Source organism: Aquila chrysaetos, chromosome 10 (assembly GCF_900496995.4).
Source record: "Aquila chrysaetos chrysaetos chromosome 10, bAquChr1.4, whole genome shotgun sequence".
NCBI classification, from domain to species: domain Eukaryota; kingdom Metazoa; phylum Chordata; class Aves; order Accipitriformes; family Accipitridae; genus Aquila; species Aquila chrysaetos.
In genome coordinates, this window is record NC_044013.1 from 1,728,887 (window position 1) to 1,755,394 (window position 26,508).

General features: G+C 42.9%; 1 protein-coding gene across 6 annotated transcripts in view; it reads right to left on the minus strand.

The window, feature by feature from the left end:
• The window catches only part of PLCH1 (phospholipase C eta 1), an 87,134-nt gene that overhangs the window by 60,268 nt on the left and 358 nt on the right, over positions 1–26,508 (minus strand). For 3 of the 6 annotated variants that reach the window (XM_030028077.2, XM_030028086.2, XM_030028076.2), the window contains exon 2: positions 12,262–12,379. In XM_030028077.2, coding sequence (XP_029883937.1) covers positions 12,262–12,340 — 79 coding nt within the window. In that variant the 5' untranslated portion in view covers positions 12,341–12,379. The other 3 variants (XM_030028080.2, XM_030028082.2, XM_030028079.2) reach the window with 3 other exon arrangements.

Consider the following 26,508-nt stretch of genomic DNA (forward strand, 5'->3'; position numbering starts at 1 on the left):
GGAATATATACATTTTTATATTAATAATGTCCATAAAAATATTGTATGTAACTTACCAATCATAAGGATAAAATTACCTGATTTTTCTATAATCACTTCCAGAAATGTTATGAGCTCGTCCTACAGTAATTCCAAACTCAAACATCCTTACCTTTTTCTGGACTTAAATTTTTATATACTTCAAGGTCTGCCATTAAATTTGTAACTCATGCATTATTGGCAAGTAGAATGGAAATTCTCACTGCAGGAAAGCCTCAATTTAATCTGCATGTCTCCAGAGCTAAAACATTTGGAAAGCAATCCTTAGAAGTACAGAACATTGCCAGCACTACTCTTCACGAGGACGATGAAATCTTCATGATCCATAACACAAAGACAGGAAAGCACAAATCCGGAAACAATATTAGGCAACTTTCTTCAAAACCAAAAAGCACAGCCTGAGAGGGAAGCTGGAAGCATCTGCTCTGTGCTGCTGCTGCTGCTGTGGGAATGCAGGAGCAGCGACTACTTTTGGTATGAGACATGCATGCATAGCAGTGCGATTAAGATGCTCCAGGCATTAAGTGTGCATAACGCCTGGGAAGAATTGCTCTATAGGCAAGCGCAAGGAAATCCTGCTGGCACCTAGGGAGGCCAGTCAGGAACAGATTACCATACTCCAGTTAAAGAATGGGAGAGTGACGCAGGCTGAATGCAGAAGAGAAAAGCCACCCTCACTCCAAAGTAACTACCAGCATCTGCAGCCATGGGATTCTGCAAGGCGGAAGGAGAGAACCTCTGTAGACTGCACTCCTTTTCCCCAGGTTTTGTGCCCCCTCCTCCTGTCTCTGTCAGTAACTTGAAGGGGAACGGCCATTCTGCAGAATCAGGCCAGTTAGAGCACAAAGCATGCAAATGGGTTAGTCTGTGCATCACTGAGCATTTGATTTCGTAAGTACAAGTAGTCTCTTGCGAGATGCTGAGCACTAACTCTCCCAGTAGCTATAAAAAATTACCATGCTACTGGCTAAATACTATGCTTGTTTAAGCCAACTCACTGCTACTGAAATCAGTGGGTTTATAGTCAGTGTGGAACAATGGGCAGAAACATTCAGACTTGCATAAATTGCACTTACTTATGATGGAGCCCAAGGGGCACAGCGTTGGAAAGCATAGCAAGAATAAAGTAGGCTCCGTATATAATGCTTCACATGTTTGATTTATTGCATTTTCTAATTGTTTCACTATTCAGCTGGCTTTTACAGTGACATTTACATCAGCATACCAAAGGAATCCCCAGTTATATTCTCAAAGATTGTGATAGCAATAAAAGAGGACAGAATTTGTCTAGCCCGTGCTAGGAAGAAGTTACACGATAGACAGTGTGACTGAGAGGAAAAAAAAAAAAACAACCCACAAAAAAACCCCTGTAGAACTTGAGTGAGATGGGAGACAAGATAAATTGGAGTTGACACTTTTTACTTACTGAGAAATCACTATTTCTTAGCTGTTGCTAACACAAAAAGTAAGACTTCACACAGTCACTGCATGTCACGATAGATCGCAGTACACTGCAAGGTACATGTTGACTGTATCTAGCAACCTATAAAATGAAACAACCCCCCAAGCCCGCTGTAGGATCGTTCTTAGTCGCACTCAAAGTTTGCGCTTCTAATCACACTTTCAGCTGAGGATGGCAGGACATGGCAGAAGTCATGCTCTGCAGAGAGAAGTGTCACTCATTCTCAGTTATAACAAGGGAAATGGAACAGCTACATCATTACCCCACCACTGGTTCACACCTTAGTTCACAAGATTAAAGGATGAAGTCATCACTCTGAAGCCTCTAGGTAGTTATTAATCATTTACATTCAAACAAATTGATGTGTTATAGTTGCAATTCAACAACAAAAAATAAACTGTCACCACTCTATAGTTTATTATTGATATATCAGATCGCACTTGATAATGTGCTAAGTGCAAATTACTTCACACTCCTGTCATTCTATGAGAGGAGCTATACACAAGCATCTTTAACACCAAAGCTGCTCTGTAAGAAACCTTGCCCAATCATTAATACACTCATTATTTTGTCTTCAAAATAAAGTTCATTTTAAAATCAGAAGTGTTTTAATGCTGTATGGCTTTAGAAATCAGGGCAAGCTATATAGGTTAGCAAGAACATTACAGCAAACAAATGAAGACTTTGATGTTATTCAGCAGACATATGCCAAATGGTATGAAAATACTTGTAGGTTTATTCAACTTCCAAAAAAGTAAAAAAAAAAAAAAAAAATCACCATGACAACTCTTCACTGACAAGCCAGGTTTTGCATCCAATCCCTAGCCCTGTCAGTCAGAGTCAAATCTGAAACTGGTGTGTCCTTGGAGACACACTACATTAGAGTTTGACTGTCTGCAAAGGGAAAAGTCAAAAGGCAACTAGTTCACTTTATAGTATCTAACACTGCACCTACATCTTATTTAAGCAATGGCCAAGTAACCCTCACATCTTTCCAGTTTGCTTTGCTTTCTCATACATACCCTGTTCTCAGGGGGATCACAATGCTCCTGCTGGGAGTGCTCTGCAGAGCCACAACACGCAAAGTTCTATCAAAGTCTCAGAGTTGATGGTGACAAGCAAGCTTTCTGAATACGAAACTGTTATTCTGTTACCTGTATTCGACTAAAATGAATGATCACCATAAGACAGCAGTACATATTTTCAACAGCCACCACTGTTTCATAGGTATCGCACGATCACAAGATAAGCTTTGGCAGGAAAGGCAACAGACTCACTTGTATGTCTGGTTTTCCTACTTACATTTTCTGCCCCATAAGCCCTTCCTTGGAAGACACTTTCCAATAACTTGCATGCTTAAAAGTCTGGTTTTTTCAACTTTTTAAGCTGGTTTCAAGAAACACATGAACCATCCTCCAAGCCTCATCACACCAATAGATTTTGACAATCTCAGCTATAAAAGCACTAAAACTCATTTAAAAGATGTTCATTCACTCAAAATCCATCTCCCCCAGGCTAATATTATTTTCCAGTCATCTTAATTTGTGGTTCAAAAAAAGTTCTGTCATTAAACCACTGGAATTATTTTGAGATAAGACAGCAAGTACCTCCAGGTACAAAGCAGACAGTGTCAAAGCACTATCCTGGTCATTTCATAAAAAAAGGGGATTTAAAGCTTTCTTGTGATATCTACGAACTGTAATTCTTCTCTTCTATGCACATAGTTACAGATATGTTTTCATTTAAAATACACTGTAGTTCAGCTCACAGCTTCTGGCTGAGATGGGGGAAATGTGGCCTGTTTTGTACCAAAAGCAATGCCAGAGGGACAAAACAGTGCTGGCTTGTCTCGGGGTATAATTGCCAAACCAACGCCAATATTTTTAGCTCCCTGGAAGAAAAGATACATTAAACCTGCCACCCAGGCACTCCCAGCTCATCTGTGCAAGGGAATAGCCCACGGGATAACCAGCAGATATTCCCACAGCAAAACAGATGACCAACAGGACAGACAGCTGCGGGAATCGCTGCTCAGGCCTCTCCTCCCCAGGCAGCTCACGTCTGTTGGGCTACAAAACCAGCTAAAAAGTCCCTTGGAAAGCACAGAAGATACCCGTATGCCACGTAAACCTGAACCAGTAATTCCAGGGTAAAAATCCTGCCTCATGCTTGCTGCTATAGGTTGGCCAGGATGCGGAAAGGCCACATGAGCTCAGGCAGAGGCCCCCTTCAAGGGCTGACAGCCCGGCGCTTGGCAGGGCTGAGCGGCTGTGGTACCTGCCGGAGAATCGGCTGCCGTGCAGCCCTGCCCGAGACACGGGAGATGGCCTTCCCTCCCCACAGCCTGGCAGCACCTGAACCTGCCCGTGGCACCGGGCAGCAGCCACATCCCCATTCATAATTAAAGAAAATTTATTACCAAAAGCATCAGCCTTTGCCAAATATGGAAGCTCAATTTTTGAACACTAAAACCCATACCTCACAAGGCTTAGATTACTGGACAGAGGCACAACAGTGCAAGTTCTACTGCAAAATAGTCATTTTCCAATAAATGAGAATATGATTTAACAAATAGTTTTGAAATTACAGCATCAGAAGAATATTAATTTTCTGGCTCATCGGTTTTTCCTTTTTCACTGTCAAAATAGCTGTAAACTGGTACAAAGACTAATTCTGCTAAAGAGCAAGAAAAGCTGATTAGAGAACTTCTACCTCTTACAGTAAATAGATCATGAAATAAGAAGATAACATCTTCATATTCATCACCCAAATTTAATCTTAGACTTAAACTGTAATACAACCTCCTAGTGAAAAGTCAGCTAGCAATGAATAAAACTGTATTAGCTGCATGAAAAACTTGTCATTTTTATCAGATTAAAGCTTTTATCAACTCTACTCATTTGTCATTAATGAAGACACAGTTCTTCGAAAAGCTGACAAATATACAAAGATGGAAGGGGAAGAACACTTTGCATTAGAACTCAACTGCCTGATACACCAGCTCGAGACCAATCCCACATATGAAACTCCTCCTTTCCCCAAAGGTTGCATCTAGTGATAGACAGTGTTCTTAAAGGTAGTTACACATTCAACAAAGCACCAAGACACAGATTCTTCAGGCATTTTTAGGCACCTTTTCAATCTATGTGAACTTTAATAAATAAATTCTTTAATGCCCTTCTTGCATGTACATTTTCAGTTACATCTGGTTGTCTCAAGGAATGAATTATGGATATTTTGCTACATAAATCAGAATATAAACCAAAATATAAATTACTGCACTATTAACTTGTCCTGCTTTCCCAAGCATCATTATAAAACTTAAATGGAAGCTGACTATTAAGATATAAGCTTGAATTCTGCAGTCTACATCTGGCATCTTTAGCACTGTAGCCTCAAGCACAGGGCTTGCATGAGGCTTCAGCAGAGCTAATTATAAAGCATTGCCCACCAGCAAACATCAAGCCTAATGTACACGTGCAATTCGGCAAAGATTTAATATTGTTCTCCCAAAACTCTTGTGCTCTAATAACCAAAATAGACCATTTTACTGTATAAAAAGTAAAACATAATGCATTTTATGTTCCCATTCATTGGGCACAAAAGTTCAAGATCACTGAAGCAAAAAAATCCTACAAGAACTTGCACAAAAGCTCAGCTTGTCAGACAGAAATGAATGGAAAAACACTGCAATAACACCTGCCGTAAGCAATCTCTTGTGAAGCTGTCCAAAACTGGTTGTGTAACAGCAGTAGGCGTTCATTTAATAAAGGCGGTGCACAATTGCATCCCTTACATTTGGGAGATCTTTGCGATGATCTCTCAAAATAAGCAATTGCCTTGGACTAAGTCTCTCTCCCTACCTCAACTTGGAATGTATAGAAGCAGGTGATTTGGAAGAACCTTTTGAAGGATGAGCTGGATATTCCTGAAAAAAGAGACTACGAGCAGACGCAGGAATCCAGATCAGCAGTCAGCAATTTCCCCTGCATGTTCGCTGGTGGCTGGGACAGCCAGCTCACTGCACATTGTCAGATGGCAAAATAATTACAGAAAAATATTGTTTGCTTAGTGCCAGCACGAGACAAATGTTTGAGTGGTCTATCTCAAAGTGCCATTTGAAGTAAGTGGAAGTACCAATATCCAGGGCAGCATTGTACCAAAGCTGCGCTGCAGTGGCTCAGCACCTCAATATTGAAGTCTAGAATGAAGTTCCCATGCTTGCCACTTTCCCTTTCCCAGGGGCAGAAGAAAATGTTATCACCACAATGTTTTCAACCCCTTTCCTCAGTAAGACGTTAGGAGGCAGACATTCAAAGCTACCAAAACTCCTAACATGACTTAAATACCTATCTACCTTATAGGCTTGCCCCTTGGTTCAGCACATCCAGTCAATGGTCTTTCAAAGGTGAAGTAATCGAGCAACCAAACCTGCACCATCAGTTACAGTCTGAATGTGGCAAGGTTGCATAGAATTACCGTTTCCCTTCAAGCAGAAGGCTTACACCAGCCAACATAAATTTTGGAGTTAATTCCCACAGATGGTCACAAGCCTGAGTGAACGCCAAAAAACTTTAGGAAAAAAAACCTTATCAGATGTAAACTAAATAAATGCAATTATCTAGATGCAGCTTCTAGCTAAGGAAGTACTTATGTTGCTGACCAGCAGGCACTGGGAGCATGTGCCACAGGAAGGGTTATTACGTACACACTGGAGTTTTTTATACCCTTTATACTTTTAGCCCCAAACATCTGCTAGCAAAGTAGATGGATGTTTGGTCTGACAACACAGCCACTCCAACATTGTTATTGCCAGCAAACAAACAAAATATGATCCACATTTACAGCTTGAAAACCCTGAGAAAATTAAAAAAAAAAAAAAAAAAAAAAAATCTTTTTCCAAGCCTAGAGGCATGATGTACTTTGTATTTTGGCACTGTTTGCAACAGGAAGGCAAAGAAAGTGGGTTCATCAAGTCCTCAAGGCTATTCCGAACATTATAATTGCCTATCAGCTCTATTCTACAGAAACTACTAAAATAGCTTAAACCCAGATCTGTCTTCAGTTTGTTATTCTCTGTGTGCACATACAGTGCTGTATCTCGCCTGTTACTGAAGAAAACTGACATTTTTGCTTCTAGGCAGATAAGACTCCCTAGAGTACAAGGCACAGCAGCAACCTCCACACTTCTGTAACCAAAAATTTCAGACATAAACAAATAAGAATTTTAATATCCTGCAAATGCAACTATTAGCAGCTTTGCCCAATAAAATTATGAGAAATCCTTAGGCAATTTTGATGCATAGAGTACTTCAGCATTACACATATGAATGTTCAGTCATTACTCAAAGACAACCCATTAAAGCCCTGTGGAAAGGCACACAGTTATGTATCAATACTTTTTCTTGCCTAACAACACGCAAGTGTCTCAAACCATCATTATAGTGTGGTAGAGACCAGCCTGATCTGTGTACAGTAACATTTTCCAGAATGGAATGGAAACACTACTGCTCTTATTTGCTCTTCACTGGACACAAGAATTGAATTGGGACCACTTAAATAGTTCTCCAGCATTATATTCACATTAGTCAATATATTACTTGCTACTAATTACATTTACAACTTCAGAGCAAGAGTATAAATAGGATGCTTCAACAATTTTTCCAAAACTTACCAATCTCCACCTCAAAGTACATTAGTTTCTCCTGTGTCTATTTATATACTCGTGGACAATTTTCAATTTGCTCTTGTGCCAACTTTCCCCATCAGTTCAAATAAGCCTTTTTCTTCCCTGAGCTCTCCCTTCGCAATGCATTCATAGTCAGCAGTCACATCCCCTCTCAATCTTTGATTTTCCAAGCTAACAAACCAGACTCATCTCATCTCCACTTCTGTAGTCCTTTTCTCTGCCTGTTCCCAAGCTCCCCTTGCTCAAGTACAGCTGACCAGAACTGCATTAGACTGGGCCTCACAGCACTAACACCTTCATCTTAATCCAGGACACTCAAAATTGCACCTGCCTTCAACGAATGCATCACACAAGCAAGGTATTGTCCTCCTGTTGCCCTGTCTTACGTGCTTTGTCCTACACCACCTCCTCGCTTGCAGCTGATGGTCTCCCACATTGGAGCAGAAGCATTCACTGCTTGTCTTCCAAGTGAGGTTTTGACATTCACACAGAACCACCGTGCACTCCAACAGGTTATACCTGCAGGGCTGCAGTCTCATTTGGGCGTTTCTGCTCTAAGTTGGGGGTTTTGGTTTTTTTCCTTTGGTTGGTTTTTTGGGGGGTTGTTTTGGTGGTTTGGAGGGTTTTTTTATTGTTGGTTGGTTTGGGGTTTTGGGCTGGGTGTTGGGTTTTTGGGGGGAGTTTTTTTTCTGTTTGTTGGTGAGGTTTTTTTGTTGTTTGGTTGGTTTTTTTACCACAAAACAAGATGTTTAAACTACTCCAAATAAACACAGAGCTTCAGCATTCTTATTTACGCTGTCCACAAGAGTTTCTTGCATTTAAACACCTCAGCTGGAGGTGAACAAATGGAATACCATCTATTTAGGTTCTTAAAGCAACACAGGTCCCAGAAGGGTATGAAAGAAACACCAGAGATGAACACAGTTGAGCAGCAAAGTTCATACTGTGTGCCTCTGTAGACAATTCCGGTCCTGAAGTCTCTATGGAGAAAGATGTTCCTATGCTTTTTAAGAACACCAACTGATGCAGTGGGATATTTTTATCTGGCTGGCTTGCACCCGAGGTGTAACAGTTCTTCCAGATTACAGGTTCAGTTACAGATAATAACCGTGCCACTGTAATGTAACGTTCCAGACAAGCCTGATACAACTGAATTACTCCATTGCTCTGAACGAAAGAGTGCGGTTTAGATAATATGAGCAAGACGAAATTAACGTGACATCCTACCAATAGTGGTCAAGTCCCTATTGACACAGATCTGGAAAGAGGTGGAGAGGCCACAAGATAAAATTAGAAACTAAGAGACACAATTAATTACAATTATGGAAATGCAATGTAAACAAAAGGTTTGTATTTCTGAGAGAACTTAAGAAGAAAAGATAATTGGCATTAAGTAACTGACTCTAGTAAGTACAAATAGCTACTTTCAGAACTGCTGAAACAAAATCAGCCATTTGCTAAACATGTCACAGCTTCTTTCTGTTTAATGATTACAGAATATTAGCATTCATAAATGTAGAAATATAAGCTAATCAATGGCTCTGTGTGCTTGCTCCCTGATGAGCCATGCTTTCAATGTCAGAATATGAAACTATAATAGTAATAACTACAAAAAAATCATGAAAACACTGTAAATTAGAATGAATAGACACTAGACCTGGACACATACAACAAAAACACTGAAATGTCAGCAAATCACAAGGGGTTGGATCGCAGTACCTTCCCTGCTAACAGACAGTACCCTTCCCACGTAGAGTTCATATTAGATTTTCTTTCCTAATTTCCCAGTGGTGTAAAAAAGTTTTAAACAATTACAATTTCCTTATGTCTACTGGAGAAAACATGGTCTCAGACACAGGTAGGTCCCAATTTAGTTGCTTGGCATTCGCTTAGTCATGCAAAGCCCAAAGTCCACTGCTCAGTCCAACTTGCTAAGGAGGTTGGGTCAATGTTAACTGCAAGACTGCCATCAGGAACAGGGGCAAGCACCCAGCCCGCTCATGCCCACCCGTCCCACTGCCCTTTGTCAGGACCTACAGGATCAGAAGGCTCACTGACAAAAAGCAAATCTCTAAAAAGCTTCATCAACCCTTTTATTTATCAGTGAGCCTTTTATCAGCATAGTCCCATAGGAAACCAACTTCTCTCAAGCATCAGGAGCAACATGCTAATTCCTGAGGACATGCACACGTCTCCTTACATCATGTTGTTGGGAACTGCCACCTCTGTCACTGTCCAGCGGGGACTTCAGCTCCCTCCATATATTCAGAGTGAAAGTAACTGTCACTGCAGTGTCTTGCTTAGGTTGAAGAGACAAATGGGAAGCCCTGAAGGATTCTGTCGGGAAAAATAATTAATCCTGTCTGGTCATGAATGAAAGACAAATAAATTAAGCCATAGAATCTTTCTGGTCTAGAATTCCTGCTAATTATGTCTTCTGCTTTAGACAATTATCACTTTGCAGACCCATCGCTCAATAGCTGTTCATGGATTACTGGACTTTGTGCTAATGGATCATTATCCAGCCTTCATGCCGTTAGCAGATAAAGACATCATCCTGCTCTACAATAAAATACCACCTCAAGTCACACAGTATGGACCAGACTTTTCTTTCACTTGGTCTCAAATAGCAAAACTGCAAATACACATCCAAAACTGTAGCTGCTCCAGTTGCACACTCATGATAGAGTGCAGACTGTTGCCTGGAGAGAAGTGTGATTAACAGGCATTTACCAAAACACTGCAATAGTGCTCAGACTCAGAGAAGTGGGACCTGAGTGAAGACACCTGGGAGACAACTCTCTCCTTCCACAATGTCAGAGAGAACTCAGAAAGAACATGATCCCACTAAAATCAGTGAGACCACACGAGTGGCCTGATAAATCCCAGGAACGAATCTCAGTTTCATTTGAGAAGGAGAACAGTTGTGCCTGGAGATGACAGGTTCACCAATGACAGATTTGTGAACCATCTTCCCTGTAACACATGCCCCAAACGTAGCACACAGATGAATTAATACGACAATGCTGCTGTCAGATTGACTTACAGAAAAGTTATTAACATTCTTCTGGTGTCCCAAATAGAACTAGCAGTGCCTATGGGCAAGAAAAAAAGCAGTACAGAGGAAAATGGTGTTATCTCTGAATAGGCTTTTGTTAAGACGATGCACAAATTGACAAATGCTTAATTCTCCTACTAAACCATTAGCTTCATCAATGGCGACATAACCACAGTGACAAAAATGCAGATACACTTTGGTTTACAGTGGGTTTTATCATAATTCTGTGAGCTACAAACTTCCTGAGCTTCCTGACAAACACACAATGAAAATGGAGATGTAGGTTCTCTAGGGAAAAAAGATTACCTTTGCTTTTGAAAAAAATGAGTATTTCTATGTTTAATTTATAGGTATTCCACGCTACTGTTATTAATAGTACCATAAATCTGCCCTAAAGTGACAGTTTTTAATCACTGACCTCAAAGGGAATAAGGAATACAAAACTTAGGTTTCTCGGAAACAGAATTAGCAAGTCACTCCCCCAGTAGGACAGGTAGGGGTCCAGCTGTCTTATTAGACTAGACCTGCAGAAGTCTGTTCCAGGCAGGGATAGCTTGTGAGTCCTGGTGGTCCCTTACCCACTGCAGGAGCGCGGGCTGGGCTCAGCACTGTTCCTTAGTGTGTGCCCAAGGGTAAAGCTACCCAGCAAAGGGAAAGAAACCTGCATGGGGAACGCATGTGCTCTCTAGTTAGGTTGATATATCAAGTTTTAAAGCATACAAAAAGAGGTCCTGAAGAGGAAGTCTTTTATTTCAAAATGTCTTCAGAGTATTTCCCGACTTTGCTATTGGAAGGATACTTCAACAACTGAATGATCACAGCATGTAATCTGTAATGGCAAGAGACTAAGATGCGAGGGGTTGATAGGGAACTAGAGATGACTGTTAGGCAACTAGTTTGCGCAAACGTCTGATCAATACTTGGAAGCCAAGCCCTTCCTGACACTTTCAATTCCTCCTCACTAGGAGCACAAAGGATGCATACCTGCAGATTTCGCCGAAGCAGTTCTAGAAATGCCTCAGGAGGAAACGTTTAAGCGTAAGGCAGCGCCAGACCACGTGAACACCATTAATCCATTTCGCTCCAGAACACAATCACCGTCTACACCCAAGGCAACTCTACCCACTCCCCATGCTCCAACTGCCGCTTTTCTCCAGGCTTTAACGTTTTAGTTAGAGCTGGAGCTAAGTTTCCCAGCCCGGAGCACCTGCCTGTCGGTGGCCTCACCCAGAGGGGAAGGGAGGAAGCGCAGTCCTAAACCAAACGGTGGGGAGGAGGCGAAGGGCTCTCTCTGCGCAGAACCCCCCACCCCCCCGACCGTCAGGAGCCGCGGCCGGTGTGAGGACGAGGGAGGAGGACGAGGGAGGAGGACGAGGGAGGAGGACGAGGGAGGAGGACGAGGGAGGAGGACGAGGGAGGAGGACGAGGGAGGAGGACGAGGGAGGAGGACGAGGGAGGAGGACGAGGGAGGAGGACGAGGGAGGAGGACGAGGGAGGAGGACGAGGGAGGAGGACGAGGGAGGAGGACGAGGGAGGAGGACGAGGGAGGAGGACGAGGGAGGAGGACGAGGGAGGAGGACGAGGGAGGAGGACGAGGGAGGAGGACGAGGGAGGAGGACGAGGGAGGAGGACGAGGGAGGAGGACGAGGGAGCCCGGCGGCCAGCCCCGGCAGCGAGGCGGGGGGGCGGCGGTCCCGGAGCGCCCCCTGGCGCGCCCGCGCGGCGGCGGCCAGCCCGCGTCCGTGCCCCCCCCCCCCCCCCCCCCCCCCGCACTAAGGCGGCGGTGGGGGGGGGGCGGCAGTCCCGGGGACCCCCCCTCCCTTTGCACCCACTTTGGGGCTCACGGTAGCACGGTAAAGGGACGGCGGAAGCGAGGCTGGTGCAGCACCCATTGCTAATTGACCCCGAGGGGAGCTTTACCAACAAAAGACACATACGCTGCTCGGAAATTTAACTGACAGCTGGCGGTAGGAAACGGGAGAAGCCAAAAATGTAAGATAACTTGTAACTTACCATGAAATACACCGTTGTCCACTAAGAAGTGCCTGCAGTACTGCAGACAGCTTTTCTTATCCAGACTCCAGTAACTCATTGTAAGATGACCTTCTGCCCACCATCAAAGGCAGTGACCCTACAAAGTGAAACAGAATATGGATAATTATGAGTTAATCTACAAGAAATGCATAACTACTGTAAGCACTACAAAAGTATATATTTGTGCCCTTTATGCAAAACAGTTCATTGGCTTCCTACAAAGCATTACAACAAGAGTAGTCCTTCACTGTCCAGACATGCCCATCTCCAAGGATGTGCAGGCAAAGGGTGCAGGTGGATCGCTTGGACCGAGCTAGAGACGGGCTGTCACCGATGCTTACAACTACCAAGCTGAAGGCTGCTGAAGCGAGCCCACCCTACCCGGCAGTCGCTGCACCCGCGACGGGTGCCTGCTGTTATAGTCAACCCCCACAGCCCCTGCAGGCTATTGCGGGGACCATGGAGAGATGATCAATTTAATCTATTTAACGATGCTGTCCCATATTTAACAAGCTACGGACACATCAGATAACACCACAAAACTATAAATCATCCCCAAGGGAAGGTTATTTAAAAAAAAAAAAAAAAAAAAAGTGAATCAAAGGTAATTTCCTCCTGATCTTGAGACCACAGAGCAGCGTTATGTGGACACAGAGCCCCCTGAGCACTCCCCCTGCACCAGCACACCCCTGCCCTTGGCAGGCATTCACCTGTGGGAGCTCGAGACGAACTCTCCTGAGGACAGGCAGTTTGAGCAGCACCTTTGAGGAGGAGCACTTAGGTCAGCCACGCAAAATGCATGTCCTCCGGCCCTAAGGGATCCCAGCTTTGCATAGGGAAGAGATGATCTCAACTCAGAGCACCAATGCTACCCAGTGCTGAAGCACAGGATAAATCATCAATCTGCTTTACCGTCTTTTCTGATTCGCCTGCCTCCGTTACGCCCCCATTACACAGCTAACCACCAACGGGACCAAACAGAACGAGTGGGAGCAATACCCTTCATGGCAAATGCCACCAGCCGAGGACACCCCAGAGCACAACCAGAGCACCTGGGAGCCTGAACACTTCCCTGGATGGCTGCCTGAACCAAGCATCCTTATCAGCAGGCAGAAGCCCATGTTGCTGCACAGGAGGAAAATTGGGATTCACCTCTGAACCACTGCACTCTTTTCAGGGGCAGACTGCAGAGAACTTCCCCTGAGACAACAGCAGCCAGGCAGCAACCCTTCCCTGCACAGGTCCGTGCTGGCCCCTGCCTTCCCTGCTCGCTCGCCTGCCAGAGCTGAGGCTCCCAGCACTGTCACAGGGTAAGTTCTGCCTTTAATGCCAGCAGCACCAGACACAAGCCCATCAAAGTATTCACGGGTAATTTGCCACAGATGCTGTCACCAATAAGTGCTGGGAGTGCAGAACAGTCTTTTTGGAAATAGGCCCCAGAGCTCCGCTAGGCCAAGGCCCTGACCGCCAATTTTTCTTGGATCCAGCTGATAATATTTATAAACCAGTTAAAATGGAAATGCACAGCAAGCCAGTGCAAAACAAAGACCAGCCAAGTGAGGGGAACGTGAGTGGCTGAAGCCAATCGCTGACAATGAGGTGAGAAACAACCCCCCTTCAGCCTCCGGAGTGTTTCCATCACAGCCACTGGCTGTTCCACTGCTGCAATCCGGGACAATGGGAACAATCGGAACAATTATTTTCAGAGACCTAAACAGTAGAAGTTAACTCATTAATAAGCTGATGGTTATAACTCAAGACAAGGCTGTATTTGTTTGAGTCATTTCACCGAACTTTCATTCAAACAATTTCAGCCTTTTGTTTTGCAAGTTGGACCTTGCAAAAATCCATCCCACCCAGCAGGACTTACTATGCAGTTATGGTTACAGCCAAACAAATGAGCATTTCATATTTCTTTGGTATTTGTTGCTGGAAAAAAACCAAACAAAAACCAAAAAAACCACGGACTCCTTGATCTCCTGTTCTGACACCAAATCTTTTCACCGGATCCTCCTTCTCCCTTTGCTATTTTATCAAGTTCAAGACTCTCGTTTCAGCAATCCAGATACCCCTTCCTGTTACCAGCCCACTTTGGTCTCCCATTTTACCACCCTCCCACCTTCACTCTGGTCAACCCAGCTGGTTTCTCGCCCACACTTGGCACAAACAACTCCAACTGTCTTTATCTAAGCAAACCACTAGCAGGATGTAAGGACACTGCTGTTCAAGCCTCCTCATAAAACTACTGCCAGGGGGGCTTAGTAACAAATCCCCCCCAAGTGAAATACCAGCACGCTGTAAATGCCTGGACTGCAGCTCTGCTGAGGAACACAGATCCATTTTGCTCAACTGATTTCAAAACAAAAAGGAACACAAGTAATCTTAAATCATAGCCAACAGGACTCATATTACCCTTAATGACCAATTCAGCTACAATTATTTCCTGGGACCTAAACGCTGTGCTCAGCTATAAGGGAACAGAAGAACCTGGAGAACTTTCCCCCTTCCCCATGCATCAGTGCGATGAATGCTATCTCCTGCAGCAGTGAAGGTGAAGCAGCTGATCGTGAAGAGCCCAGAATTATCTGCCATTTCTGGTCCACGCAGAAACAACCCCAGTCCCACCTCTATTGCAGTCCCCTGCAACGGCTGAGCAGACCTTCTCTCCCCCACCACTTCTGTCAGTCACCCCTCAACTGATTCACCTCACAAATCCAGGAAAAAAGGCAGGCTGTTTCTGGAGGGCTGAATGAGCTCAGAGGAAGTTCAACAGCATTGGTACTGTGAAGGTGCAGCAGTATCCTGCAACCTGGAGGCAAGGTAGAGGGGACCCAGCTTCCCCCTCTCCTGCCAGCGAGCTGTTGGATCAGATGGGCACTCATGGCCAGGGGTGCTCCACTCTGCAAGGTGGCAAGGTTTTCAACTGCAGGAGAAGCAGCTAGCATTGCGGCTGAAGCCAAAAACTTGGTGAAAAAGTGTCAAGTGATGTTTATGTTTACTTGTACTGTTGATCAGAGACTGATAGGCAAATACTAATCTGATATCTACAATGGTTCTGTTGCAAGTTTGTGAGGAGGCTGCTGCTGCAGATGTCAGATTTGCCTCTCCACTGTTGTCTGTGTGAGGAGAAGAGATGGTCTGAATGATCCACTGCAGGTGTGAGCCAAAAAAGCCTGTTTCTGTTTTGCTCTATCTTAAAACTATCACAGTCTCCATTACAGTATGTGTTTTGGGTATGGCCCATGTATTGTTTACACTAAAGGCATATTTTACTAATATTTGGAACGCCAAGCAGTAATACCCACTACCTCTGCCAGACTTTGTCTTCTACATTTCTTGGACTTTTGCCCTTGCCAGCCATGAGCTTTCATTATAGCTTGCCATAACTAGGGCCACTCTTCTAGCGTTAATTAGTAAGGCACAAGCTGTTAGTTACTTTTAAAGTGTAGGAACAATTCTACCATCATGGTCCAGCCTACTGCCAGGCTTTTTGCTTTAGGCTATAAAAATACAAGTGGTACCATGTTTTAATTAAGAAAATCATATCAAATATTCATCACTAAGAATTTACACAAAATAAAAAGAGATCTTATCTCCTGCTCAGCTCCCACATAGAACTCATATCATAGGGGAGATTTATAGGGAAAATGTTGCTATCAATAGATATATACGCAGTACCTCTGAAAGAAACCCTTCAGCCCACTCCCCTCCCTTCCATAGTTCATGCCAATACAATACTCCTTTGTTCTTGCACAAAGGGTTGGTTCTCCCACACCATGGTGGCCCCTTAGAACAAAGGTTCTCCCTGGCATGTCAGGGATGAAGGCAGAATCCCAAAGTGGCTGCATGAGCTGATACAAATATCCTGTAAGAAAACCTTCCTAAGACACACCAGCAGTTATTTGGATGGCCCTCAAAGTTATTTGCTTTCTCTGTTACAGAGCTCTGGGAAAGCCCAGCCAAGATCATGCCTTACTGTATTGTACAAAAAAAAGCAAACAAAAAACCAACCAACCACACACTTTGGAACAAATACCATCATTTCAAATGAACATGCATTTAGGAACTTAGCTGTACACAAATTTGCACCATTTCAACAACAATAACATAGTAGAAAAAAGAACATCCTGTTTATGTCATAGACCAGAATGTTATACAGGCTATACCTGTACAACTTATTTTATACATGTAGAATAAGCTATATGAGTAAAAAGTGCCAGTAAGCATATAATTACCTTTAAATAGGAAAGGGCTGTACCACCAAAACTATTTTGCAAAAAGTTACCTAAATCCTGAACAGATATAAATCTGAGTTCAAAATTAGTTTGTGTAGTTACTTGATAATGCAACCAATTCAGAAAGAGAGTTGAAAACACTCCTAACTTTTCCGCTCTGCAGGTTTCTCACCTTAGGGGTATCACTCTCACAACAGGCAAAATTCCTGCAGGTTCAGCCCTGAGCCTGGCACATTCATTCCAAGAGGTAAAGCAATTGGTGCTTCACTACCTAAGCAGAGAGATGTTACTCCAGCATGTCAAGAACCCCCCTACTTTATATCTGGATAAATTGTATTAACATGTAAGTTGAGCAAAGGAGTCCATTACATGGGTCTGCAGAAACACAGGAACTTGAAGGAACTGTATCTTCTATTTTAGCTGATTAATTTCCATTAAACATGTGTCAGCTATGTTATTTTAGTACTTTGAGTACTGTGTTCCATAAGAGACTTCCAAAGAGGAGAGCTATGATTAGTTCTACTGAACCATACTTTACAAAAGAGTTATTAATGGAAGTAAACCGATTTTGCTTAAAGAAGTTTGATACAAAAAACTAAAACTTACGTATTCATGTGTGTATGCATGCATATATATACACCTATCTGTGTAGATATAGATGGATGAGATGAACAAATACGATTTTTTTTTTGTTATCAAGATAGTGGGTAAACTCCTCACAAGGAAAGTTTTGTTATATGCATTCTTTAGGAAATTATTTGATTATATAAGTTGTAGAGATGAATGTATAAGATATTTCTGAATTTAGCAGAGGATACCTATGCTCTGCCTAGGTTGTGATAGATGCTTGTTATTACAAGAGGCTTAACACCAAGAACATAACACCTGACACTCCCTGGTCTCACTGTATTCTGCAGTTTCCCCTGTTGCACAGAAAAACCCCATGCTTTACCGAGTCGTGCAGAGAAGCAGGATGCCCATTCCAGGGAATCATAATGCATTATACCAGCAGCTGGAGGGTGAGCAGCACTTGAACCAAACACGTTCTCAGCTCAGGCTGACTGTTATGGTTAGCACTGAACTATTTTAGAAAGTAGCAGCATAATCTAAATATTTATCTGCACTATTTGACATTTAACCTGGACACTGTGCAGGTCCCAAATGTGAAGAGGGTATTAAGCACATATCCATTTAGCACCAGACAGGAACTCGTTTGAGTCCAGTGCACAGCTCTCTTGAGAACGCTCAGACTAATTGGTAGTTAAGTGTGCAGTATACAGGGTGGAGAGACTGCTAATCTCACTTTTTCTCAGCTGCCTGCTCCCCTTCTTGTTTCTGAAGCACTTCAACAGATAACAGTATTAGGTCAATCAGATACTATGAATCGTTCCTAGTAGCAGGACAGATACTGCAGTTCACCAGCACTTCCCTCCGACAAAACCACCACTCCAGTTCCAGAGCTCCCTGCTCCAGTATCTACCCAGTGAACACATTTTGAAAGTATGATTTATAAAAAGTGTATTCCTCTCCTTAGCACAAAATGGTGTATGGTAAAAAAAAAATATTTTGTAAAAAGTTCTACCAAAGTTTTTTTGGTTTTTGGTTTTTTTTTTTTTTTTTTTTTAAAGAAGCACATGTGACTGGCAATTCTGTTTTCAAAAGAAAAGAAAGTCCAGAAAACACTGAATATTCAGAAGGCTCCAGATTTTGGAAGCTTGCACCCGTTTCAGATACCGGTTAATGATCAATTTTACAGCGAAAAATAGTTCAGAGATACTGGACACTACAACTGACATAAAGGAAAAGTAAAATAAAGAAGAAAAATAAATACCTTGGAAATGAGACAAGCAACACAGAGTCAAGCAAAGGACACACTAAGTGTGTGACTGGAAATAATACTGTATTAGCTCCAGATATGGCCAGAGAGCACTCTTATAAGCATTAGAGACATCTGTATGGGAGGGCAGAAAGACCATCTGGCTGGCACTAAGTAGCAGGAATATACTGTCCAGAGAAACACTGGTCTTTAATCTGGCAGCTGTGATTGTGGTGAGGGCACTCAGAATCTCTGCTGACTGCCATCACGTGCATCCAGTTAGCTTCCAGTTATTGCAAACACAAAAAATAAATACCAAATCACAGTACAAATACTACTTCGAACTTTTCTTGGAGAATACTGAGGTAGTATTCAAAAGCTAAGCAATTTAGCTTCACAACAGATCTACATGTATTATTAGACCAGAGGTAGGTTAACCGATTTACCTTAAGTTTGAGACTAAGCAAAAGGTTCACTTACATACCTCAGGAACAGAATGAGGACTGCCCAGACGGGATCGTTGGTCTTTCTGTACAACCTCTTCGACAAAGAAACGTTCCAGGTCAACCTCTACACCATTCCTAGAGGTGCCATCAGCACTCAGCAGTGTGGCAAACACATTGCAGTGAAAATCAGAGAAGAGGAGACACTCACCCTAGAACTTACTCTCAATAGTCCAAGGGCTCAGCCCTTTGTTATGCTATTACAAAATAACAGATATTGAAGAGAGACAGCGAAGTCATTTGCAATTCTGTTTACACCACAACATGCAACCAGGAAAATTTATGCTCTCACCAACTTTCTTTCCCTGGAGCATGTTAAAATATGCTGCAGGATTTCTCCTAGGTCACTTTATCAGTAGTCACCAACAGGAACTTCTTTCCAGGCTTTATACATTAGAAAAAGAGCTGCTGTTTCCAGTCCATGTTTTTACTTTCTAAAGAAAGTATCAACAAACCTTCTGGTGGAACAACCGTCAAGCTTTCAGAGACCAGCTGCTGCACAACATGGACTGTATTTTTTTAAAACAGTATCCACAAAACAAAGTAGCCACTGAATGAAAAGCTTAGCCACAGTTAGACCTGAAATCCAAATCTGAAGAGATTATAAAATCCTAATATGACAATATTTCACAGGGCATACACCCATCTGCAGTCTTGGGCTTCTTACTTCACTAAGCCACTAACAGTCACCCAAATATTGCTAAGCATTTAAGCTGGTCTGAATTCATGCAGATTTAGATTTAACTGTCACATAAACCCATGCTCTAAGGGTTCCACACATCATCTGTGTAAATCTCCACTTTAATCAGCATCAAATATCAACATTCACTCAAAATAACTCGCATAAATGATGCTAAAGTTACATGTATAGGAGCCATACAGAATAGGCAAGGCACCTCAGCTGCATCAGGTGAAAGATCCATACTGCTGATACAAAAAGACATTTTTGCCCAGAAATTGATGTCACTCTCATAACTTAAAAAACAAAGTTTCACCTACCTATGGTGTAAACTACTTGTAAATGTACAGATACTTTCCAGAAGTTAAAGTATCTTGTATAAAAAAAAAAGCTTAAAAAAATACCCCCAAAGTTACACTCCCTTTTCAACAGCAAGTATTTATCCATAAATATCACCAGCATGAAAAAATATTATTAATAATACTTGGTAATAGAAAGGAAAAACATCCAGTATCTGATCCTTTTCTTATTTCTCTAGGAACTGGTCTGGAGGAATAAAATCAGAGATTTTTGTTTGGTTTATTTTTCTCCCAGATCAGTTCCCTAATCTAACGTGCCACGAGGCCACAAGAACAGCTGTGCTGGCACAACGCTGGCAGTAAAGGTGTCAGAGTGTGCAAGCCAGCACAGTAGCAAAGAAAAATTTCCTGTGGATTTTGCTGGATTTCTAAGAAACTCTTAGAAGTCAGAGTTGTCTATTCAAAGGGGGAGGGTCACAAGAGAGTTTGGATTTCGGATACAGATGCTAACACTTGCATATTCTTTAGACAGATGAGGTTTCCTAAAAATCCAGATTTTTTTTTTTTTTTTTAACCTGGTATTTTGGCTATTCCCCCATTACGGCATTGAACACTAATCTTGGTCACACATTGTTCACCAGATAAAGACAGACTCTGATATCAGTTTGCTTGTTTAAGTGTTTGAAAAAGGTGCTTCTAAATTTTTTTCATTATACAGCAACTAATGATCTACATCAGCAAGCCAGAAACAGCAGTATCATCACTGACATTGCTATGGCCACATCAGACCACAGCTTTCTCCACTGTCTCCTACACCAGTTCGGTCCCTCATCCCAGTACCAGTGCTCTGCTGGGGACACTCAGGAAACTGTACCCAGCTTCACTTGGCCAGTGCCAAGGCGTAAAAAGCAGGCAGCGGCGACTGCACATCTCCCTCCTGATGGCACTAGTGGTATGTGAGGTTCAGCCTAACCCTAACTGCATCTAACTTGGATCATGCTATAGGACTAGTGCCCACAATTTGCTCCATAAACTACCCTTTCCCTTTCCAGGAGAGGAACAGATAGGCTTCACTGCACAGCACCATATGTGGTGTCTGGCCAACAAGTTGCCCGGCACCCATTCCTCGCCCGTGTAGCCCACCCAGTGCAGGCAGGAGGCCAGTCAAGCTGTGTTAGCCTCTCTAATGGACAACTTTCTTATCTGTCCTACCCACAGCTAACAAACAGCAAACCTTAATCTTCCTGTAGCTGTTAATTCTGATGGCGCTTTTGTTTCAAGTCATTTCTCTGTTCTTTCTGGGAAGTCATGAAAAGCATGTGTCAGCACAACTTGCTGCTGAGGAAGGCATTAGAAAGGATTTGAACTGACTCCCCATGGCAACAGACCCTGAAAGGGAATTAGCATTTGCTCCCCATTCCTCAAGAAGCCTAAATGGAATTTGTTTTTCTCCCATTTAAGGAATTATTTCCAGGAGGCAGCATGCTGCTGCCTCTATCGCTCAGTGGGCACAGCTTCAGAAGACACCTACCTTGCACACCCTGTGTTCAGTGTAGCAGTCATCCCACCAGACATGGAACTGATGAAGATGAGTAAGTGTACATGAATGTTTTCTTTACACAGCTTTCCAGTACTCCGCACACCTTTCTGCTGCTTTTGCCAGCTCTCTGTACACCAAGTCATTAATCCAAATCATTTTTTGGTTTTGCTGCATAAAGATTTTCGAACTCTAGATGTTGAACGCAAGAGTCTTTCTACACTGGAAATTTTAATCTACAGAGAGAGAACTCACTTCACCACATTGACAATGCTATCGTTTCACGTGTCATCAACAACACATCTTCAGATTCTATTATATGCTTCAAGATTCTTTTACATTTTCTCCAATTTCTTCTATAAACACCACCACTCACTTCAAAGTAGGCAGAGGAACACATAGCAAGCCCAGAACTGTCAGGTCCAAGAGCCATCCACCCCAATATGAATGGTCCCAAACTCAGGGGAACTGATTAATCTCAGAGGCAGTTCATGAACTCCCAGAGATTCCAAGTTAATGCCTCAATTCTTCAGGTAAAAACTGCAACGGGGAGGGGGGGGAATAAATCCAACTTTACCTCCCATGCTGGAAATTATAAATTTCCACAGACTCCAATGAATTACACTACTGCATGTGGTCAAGAAAATAAACTCCCCTTCAGACCACTCAGTCCAGTGGTGCTGATGCTGACCAGATGAACTATTGAGAGTGTCAGCAGAAAGAGACCACTGGCCTCCCAAGAACATATCGAGTACTGCTTTTAGCTGAAGCTCTGGTTAGCACTGCTTCGCCACATGCATCTCTGCCTGGGGTGTGAAACATAAAAGGCAAGTGAAGGGAGTATAAGTTCTCTGACAGATTCAACAGAGAGAAATTCACTGAACAGCTGCTAATAACACACCTTCAAGACCTTCTGAAGATACCCAGCACAGACTTTAAGACCTTTTCCCAACAGCAAAATGATGCTTTAAAGACAGGAAGTCATTATAATGAACATGAAGTGTGAGCTTACTGTATTCTTACCTATCATAATTTTAGAAAATAATTATTCTCCTAGAAATTAAAATAAATATTTCTCTCCCATAGGTCATTTCACAGCTTTAAGAAGGACCTTTTCTTCCTCAACAGATCAGCAGAAACATACCTTGTAAAAAGCAGGTGGTATGGAGCACACTACATCCCACCTGAAAGTATCCATCTCTCACCAGGCATAAATATTTAATAACTTGGACAAGTCATTTTCAGACACACTGTTAATACATGAGACCCTATTCTTTGAAATAGGCAACACTGCTATTGCAATAGCTGAAGCAGCTATTGCTGAACTTACAGCTATTGCTCTAACTATGAAACCCTGGATGTTGCTCTGCTGTAGCATAGAACAATTCAAACAATGTGATAAAATATGAAGATAAAAATAAGATGCCTGGAAAGGACTTGTGCCAACACAGCCAGCCATGCGCATGGATGATCTGCATCTTGTATGATATTTGGCTACTCGTTGATTGATATGCAGTCCTCCAAAGAGCAGACATTTCATACAACAAGACCCTTTGTGTACGTCATCAGTTGACACAGTTGGTAATTGCCAATATTCTTCCATTTTTTCTTGTGGGGATGCTACCAAGTTCACTGCCAACCAATGTGCCAATCACCCACGGCTGGAACTAAGACCAAGCAAAGAATATGGGAAACGCATTGATACGAGGCTCAGCAATGCCCATTTTTGGCCCATGCAGTTACAGTTGACACATCATCCCGTACTCCATCTCAGTGACACACTTGGTCATGCTCTGTGTGCGTGGGTATGCGAACTCTGAGTCAGTTCCAATAAATCAAGTCTGTAATGGAGCATGGACTGCTTTATACACCAGCTTGTCTCTACTTGAAATTTCTTGCAAGCAACCTTGAGTTATTTCAAGTTGAAGAGACTCACATGGACATCTCTTGCCGAGAATGATATGCTGCTTTAATGCACATGGCCAAATGCCCTTGAAGCAGTTTTGCATTGCTCACCAGTGGACCTGAGCCTCCGCAAGGGTACGCTGCATCCCCAGCATCTTGTCCCTGGCTTTTTCTAGCACTGCAGCAGGTGTCTGCTCCAAACCGCTGCCAGCAGCTCTGCCCACCTCTCCCTTCCGCTCCTTTGCACTCACACTGCCCTTGTAAGAACCTTAATAAGTGCCTATCCACAGTAGCAGATATTTCCTCACCTTCTGGATCTCCCAACCTGCCTTTCCATCTCTCAAATGCATGGTCCACATCACTCTCAGCTACTCAGGTACAACTAGATAGTCCTTCTGCAATGCCAGATGACCAGCAAAAGGCTCCCTGAGTCAGGAAAGCAGATGGCAAGCTCAGATCTCTGGAGTAATGATAATGCCCTCAGTGTCCATGGAGACTGAAACAAGAAAGCCACCTATGTTACAGAAAACAATTCCAGTTTCCTAAAATAAACAAGGGGGGGAGGGGGGGAGGGAAAAAAAAAAAAAAAAAAAAAAGAGTACACACACCTGCCTCCTGGCCATTAGATCAGTCTGCACTAACATTGGCCAACCTCAGCAGTACTCCAGTGGAAGCACCTTCTGCTTATGGACTTGGAAGCAAAGACAGATTTATCCCTAGCGTAGTCCAGACCCAGTGGTTCAAACCAGTTAATCTCTGGAGCATTGCTCAGCCCTGCTCCACCACCCGGGGGAACCACACTTTGCTGATTAGTGGCTTTAACACCCTTCCAGTACAACAGCCATGGTGATTGCTCAGAACATGCTCTGCGTCTTACTATGCCAAGAGGAAAACACCGTAATAACTGTGTTTCTAAAGCACCTTCACTTCAACACATTCAAGTAAATTAGACACACTAACAAAAGAAGTTTCTGTAAGACCCTACAAGACAATTATGCATGGCAGTCTTAGCTCCTCTGAAGACACAGACAGAAAAAACTGTCCTATTGAAGACAATACAGGAGGTCTCTAACAGACCTGGAAACAGACCTTTGATGTTATAATTTGGAGTGTTTGTGATATTTTTTTAACATTCAGACTTCTTTAAACGTATTAAGAAAAACCAAAGCAAACATAGGAAAAACCGAACCAAAAAAAAAAAAAAAAAATCCACCACACCACCCTGTGTAGCTGTGGCCCTGGCTTTGCCATCTAGGTTATCAACTGAAATTGAATTGGATCTTGGGTGACACCTTAAAAAAAGAAAATCCTTATTCAGATTTCATGAAAGGAAAACCATTCTATTTATAGAAAGATTACTTTGTAGAGCCAACAGAAATACACAGCTTCAGCATCCCCTTTCCCAGCAATAAGGGGAAGCTAAATACTGAATAGAGGACTAATTTTCATTCTGTGTGTTGATGCTTATCATAAAACTGTTTTACTGCCACGGGTATTTCTTGACAGTGTTTTAAATTACAGGTCAACTCATGCAAAACTGGGATCTGTTAATAGCGGGTGGCCTCTCCTTTGCTTTTACAGAGTGAAAATTTTGTTCTCCTTTACAAATACTGGTGATTTTGATCAAAGTCATCATGGGACACCCGCCTCAAAGGGTGAAAGGACAGAAGCATTAAATCAATTCCCTAGGCAACCTCCCAAGCTGAGCCAGTATTGTTAAAATAATGAGTTGTGCACCACTTGATCCAAAACCACCAGCTGATCCCCATTTTTATAGACAATAGGTAGCACAAAACCAGAAAGCGTCTGCAACCAGTCAGATCATTTTTCACAAATCATGCATCTTCAACTGATAAAACATAACATTTTTTTCTGTAACAGCCTACTGGCATTTTTAAACCTAGAAAAAGCATCCTTCAAAGTTTGGGGTTTTTTTTTGAAAAGAGTAGTGTTCTCAAACTTATTCCAGGGAGCTAACGTTTAAAGAAACAGGAAGATTTTTAACAGCATGCATGCACTCTGCTGCCTCTCACCTCCCCAAAAGTCTGCATTTTCTTTCCATATACCATGTTATCTTTAACTTAGGTGTCTCGTTGCAGGGTTGAATCCTGGCTGTCTTTTCAGTAATGTTACGTGCAGGTATTGTTTCACATTTCAGAACAACAAACACCTGAAGTTTTCTTTCTTTTCCTCTAAGTTTTGTAACATACAGGCCAGAAGCCCCAAGGACAAGTAAATCAGGAGAGTCCACTAAAAACAGGCAAACATCGTGCTTTATAACTTAGGAGTTCAAGCACACTCTAAACAAAGAGCCTATGACTAGTTCATCAGATAAGGCTTGTATCTTTCTCCCTGGAATTTAATAGCACTTCTTCTAAAAACGGTTATTGGTCAGCTAGAGCTGAAGTTCCCAGAATTATACAGTTGCTTAATTACAACAAAACGTGTATGGAATATAATTCCCAGCTCACTGTACTTTCTTTTTGCTTGAAAAATGGTTTATCGAGTAGACTATCAGCCCTCAAACGAGGTATTTTTAGGACAGACTCAATCCAGCAAGAGGCTTGACTCTTCTCAGCTCCCACCTATTCCAGCACCTTACAGGGTCAGGACCAAGCATGCTCCGTAAGCGTTGCACCCCGCAACGCTCTTCGGGTGACGTCCTCCACTCCTCTCAGTGGGGTCAAGATTTTACGTTAAGCCTCATTTAACACGGTGTGGCCTAAGTCTAAGGCATACCAAACGGCCGCAGTTTTCTCTGCGTTTAACTCATCACCAAACCCGGTGCTGCAACTGTTCTGACACAGCCTTAAAGCAGAACCTCCCACGCCACGTGGCAAAAGTAGGTTTTACCCCCAAGAGAGGGGGCAAAGAGCCCAAAAGATGACTGGAAGTTTATCCGGCATGATTCATTATTTAACCAACAGAACAAACACGGCCAACGCAAAGGCTGGAGCGGCTCCTTGTGACTCCGGCCGACACCCGCTACACCTCGGGGCCCCAGGGAAAAGCCCTTGGTACCAGCAGCACTGCGGGCGCTGGCTTTTCCCTCGGGGACCCCACGGTGCTCCCGAGGATGCCCCGGGGCGGCTGCGCCTCTGCAGCTCCAGGGGACGGAAAGGTGGCGGTTTCTTTACAAAGCGAGTACAACAGCTTTGTCCCGTGAGATACACAGCGTCTCACCGACCACAACAACATTTTATCCATGAGGTGAAAAACAAAAAAAACCAAAAAGTCGCACCTTGTAAACCC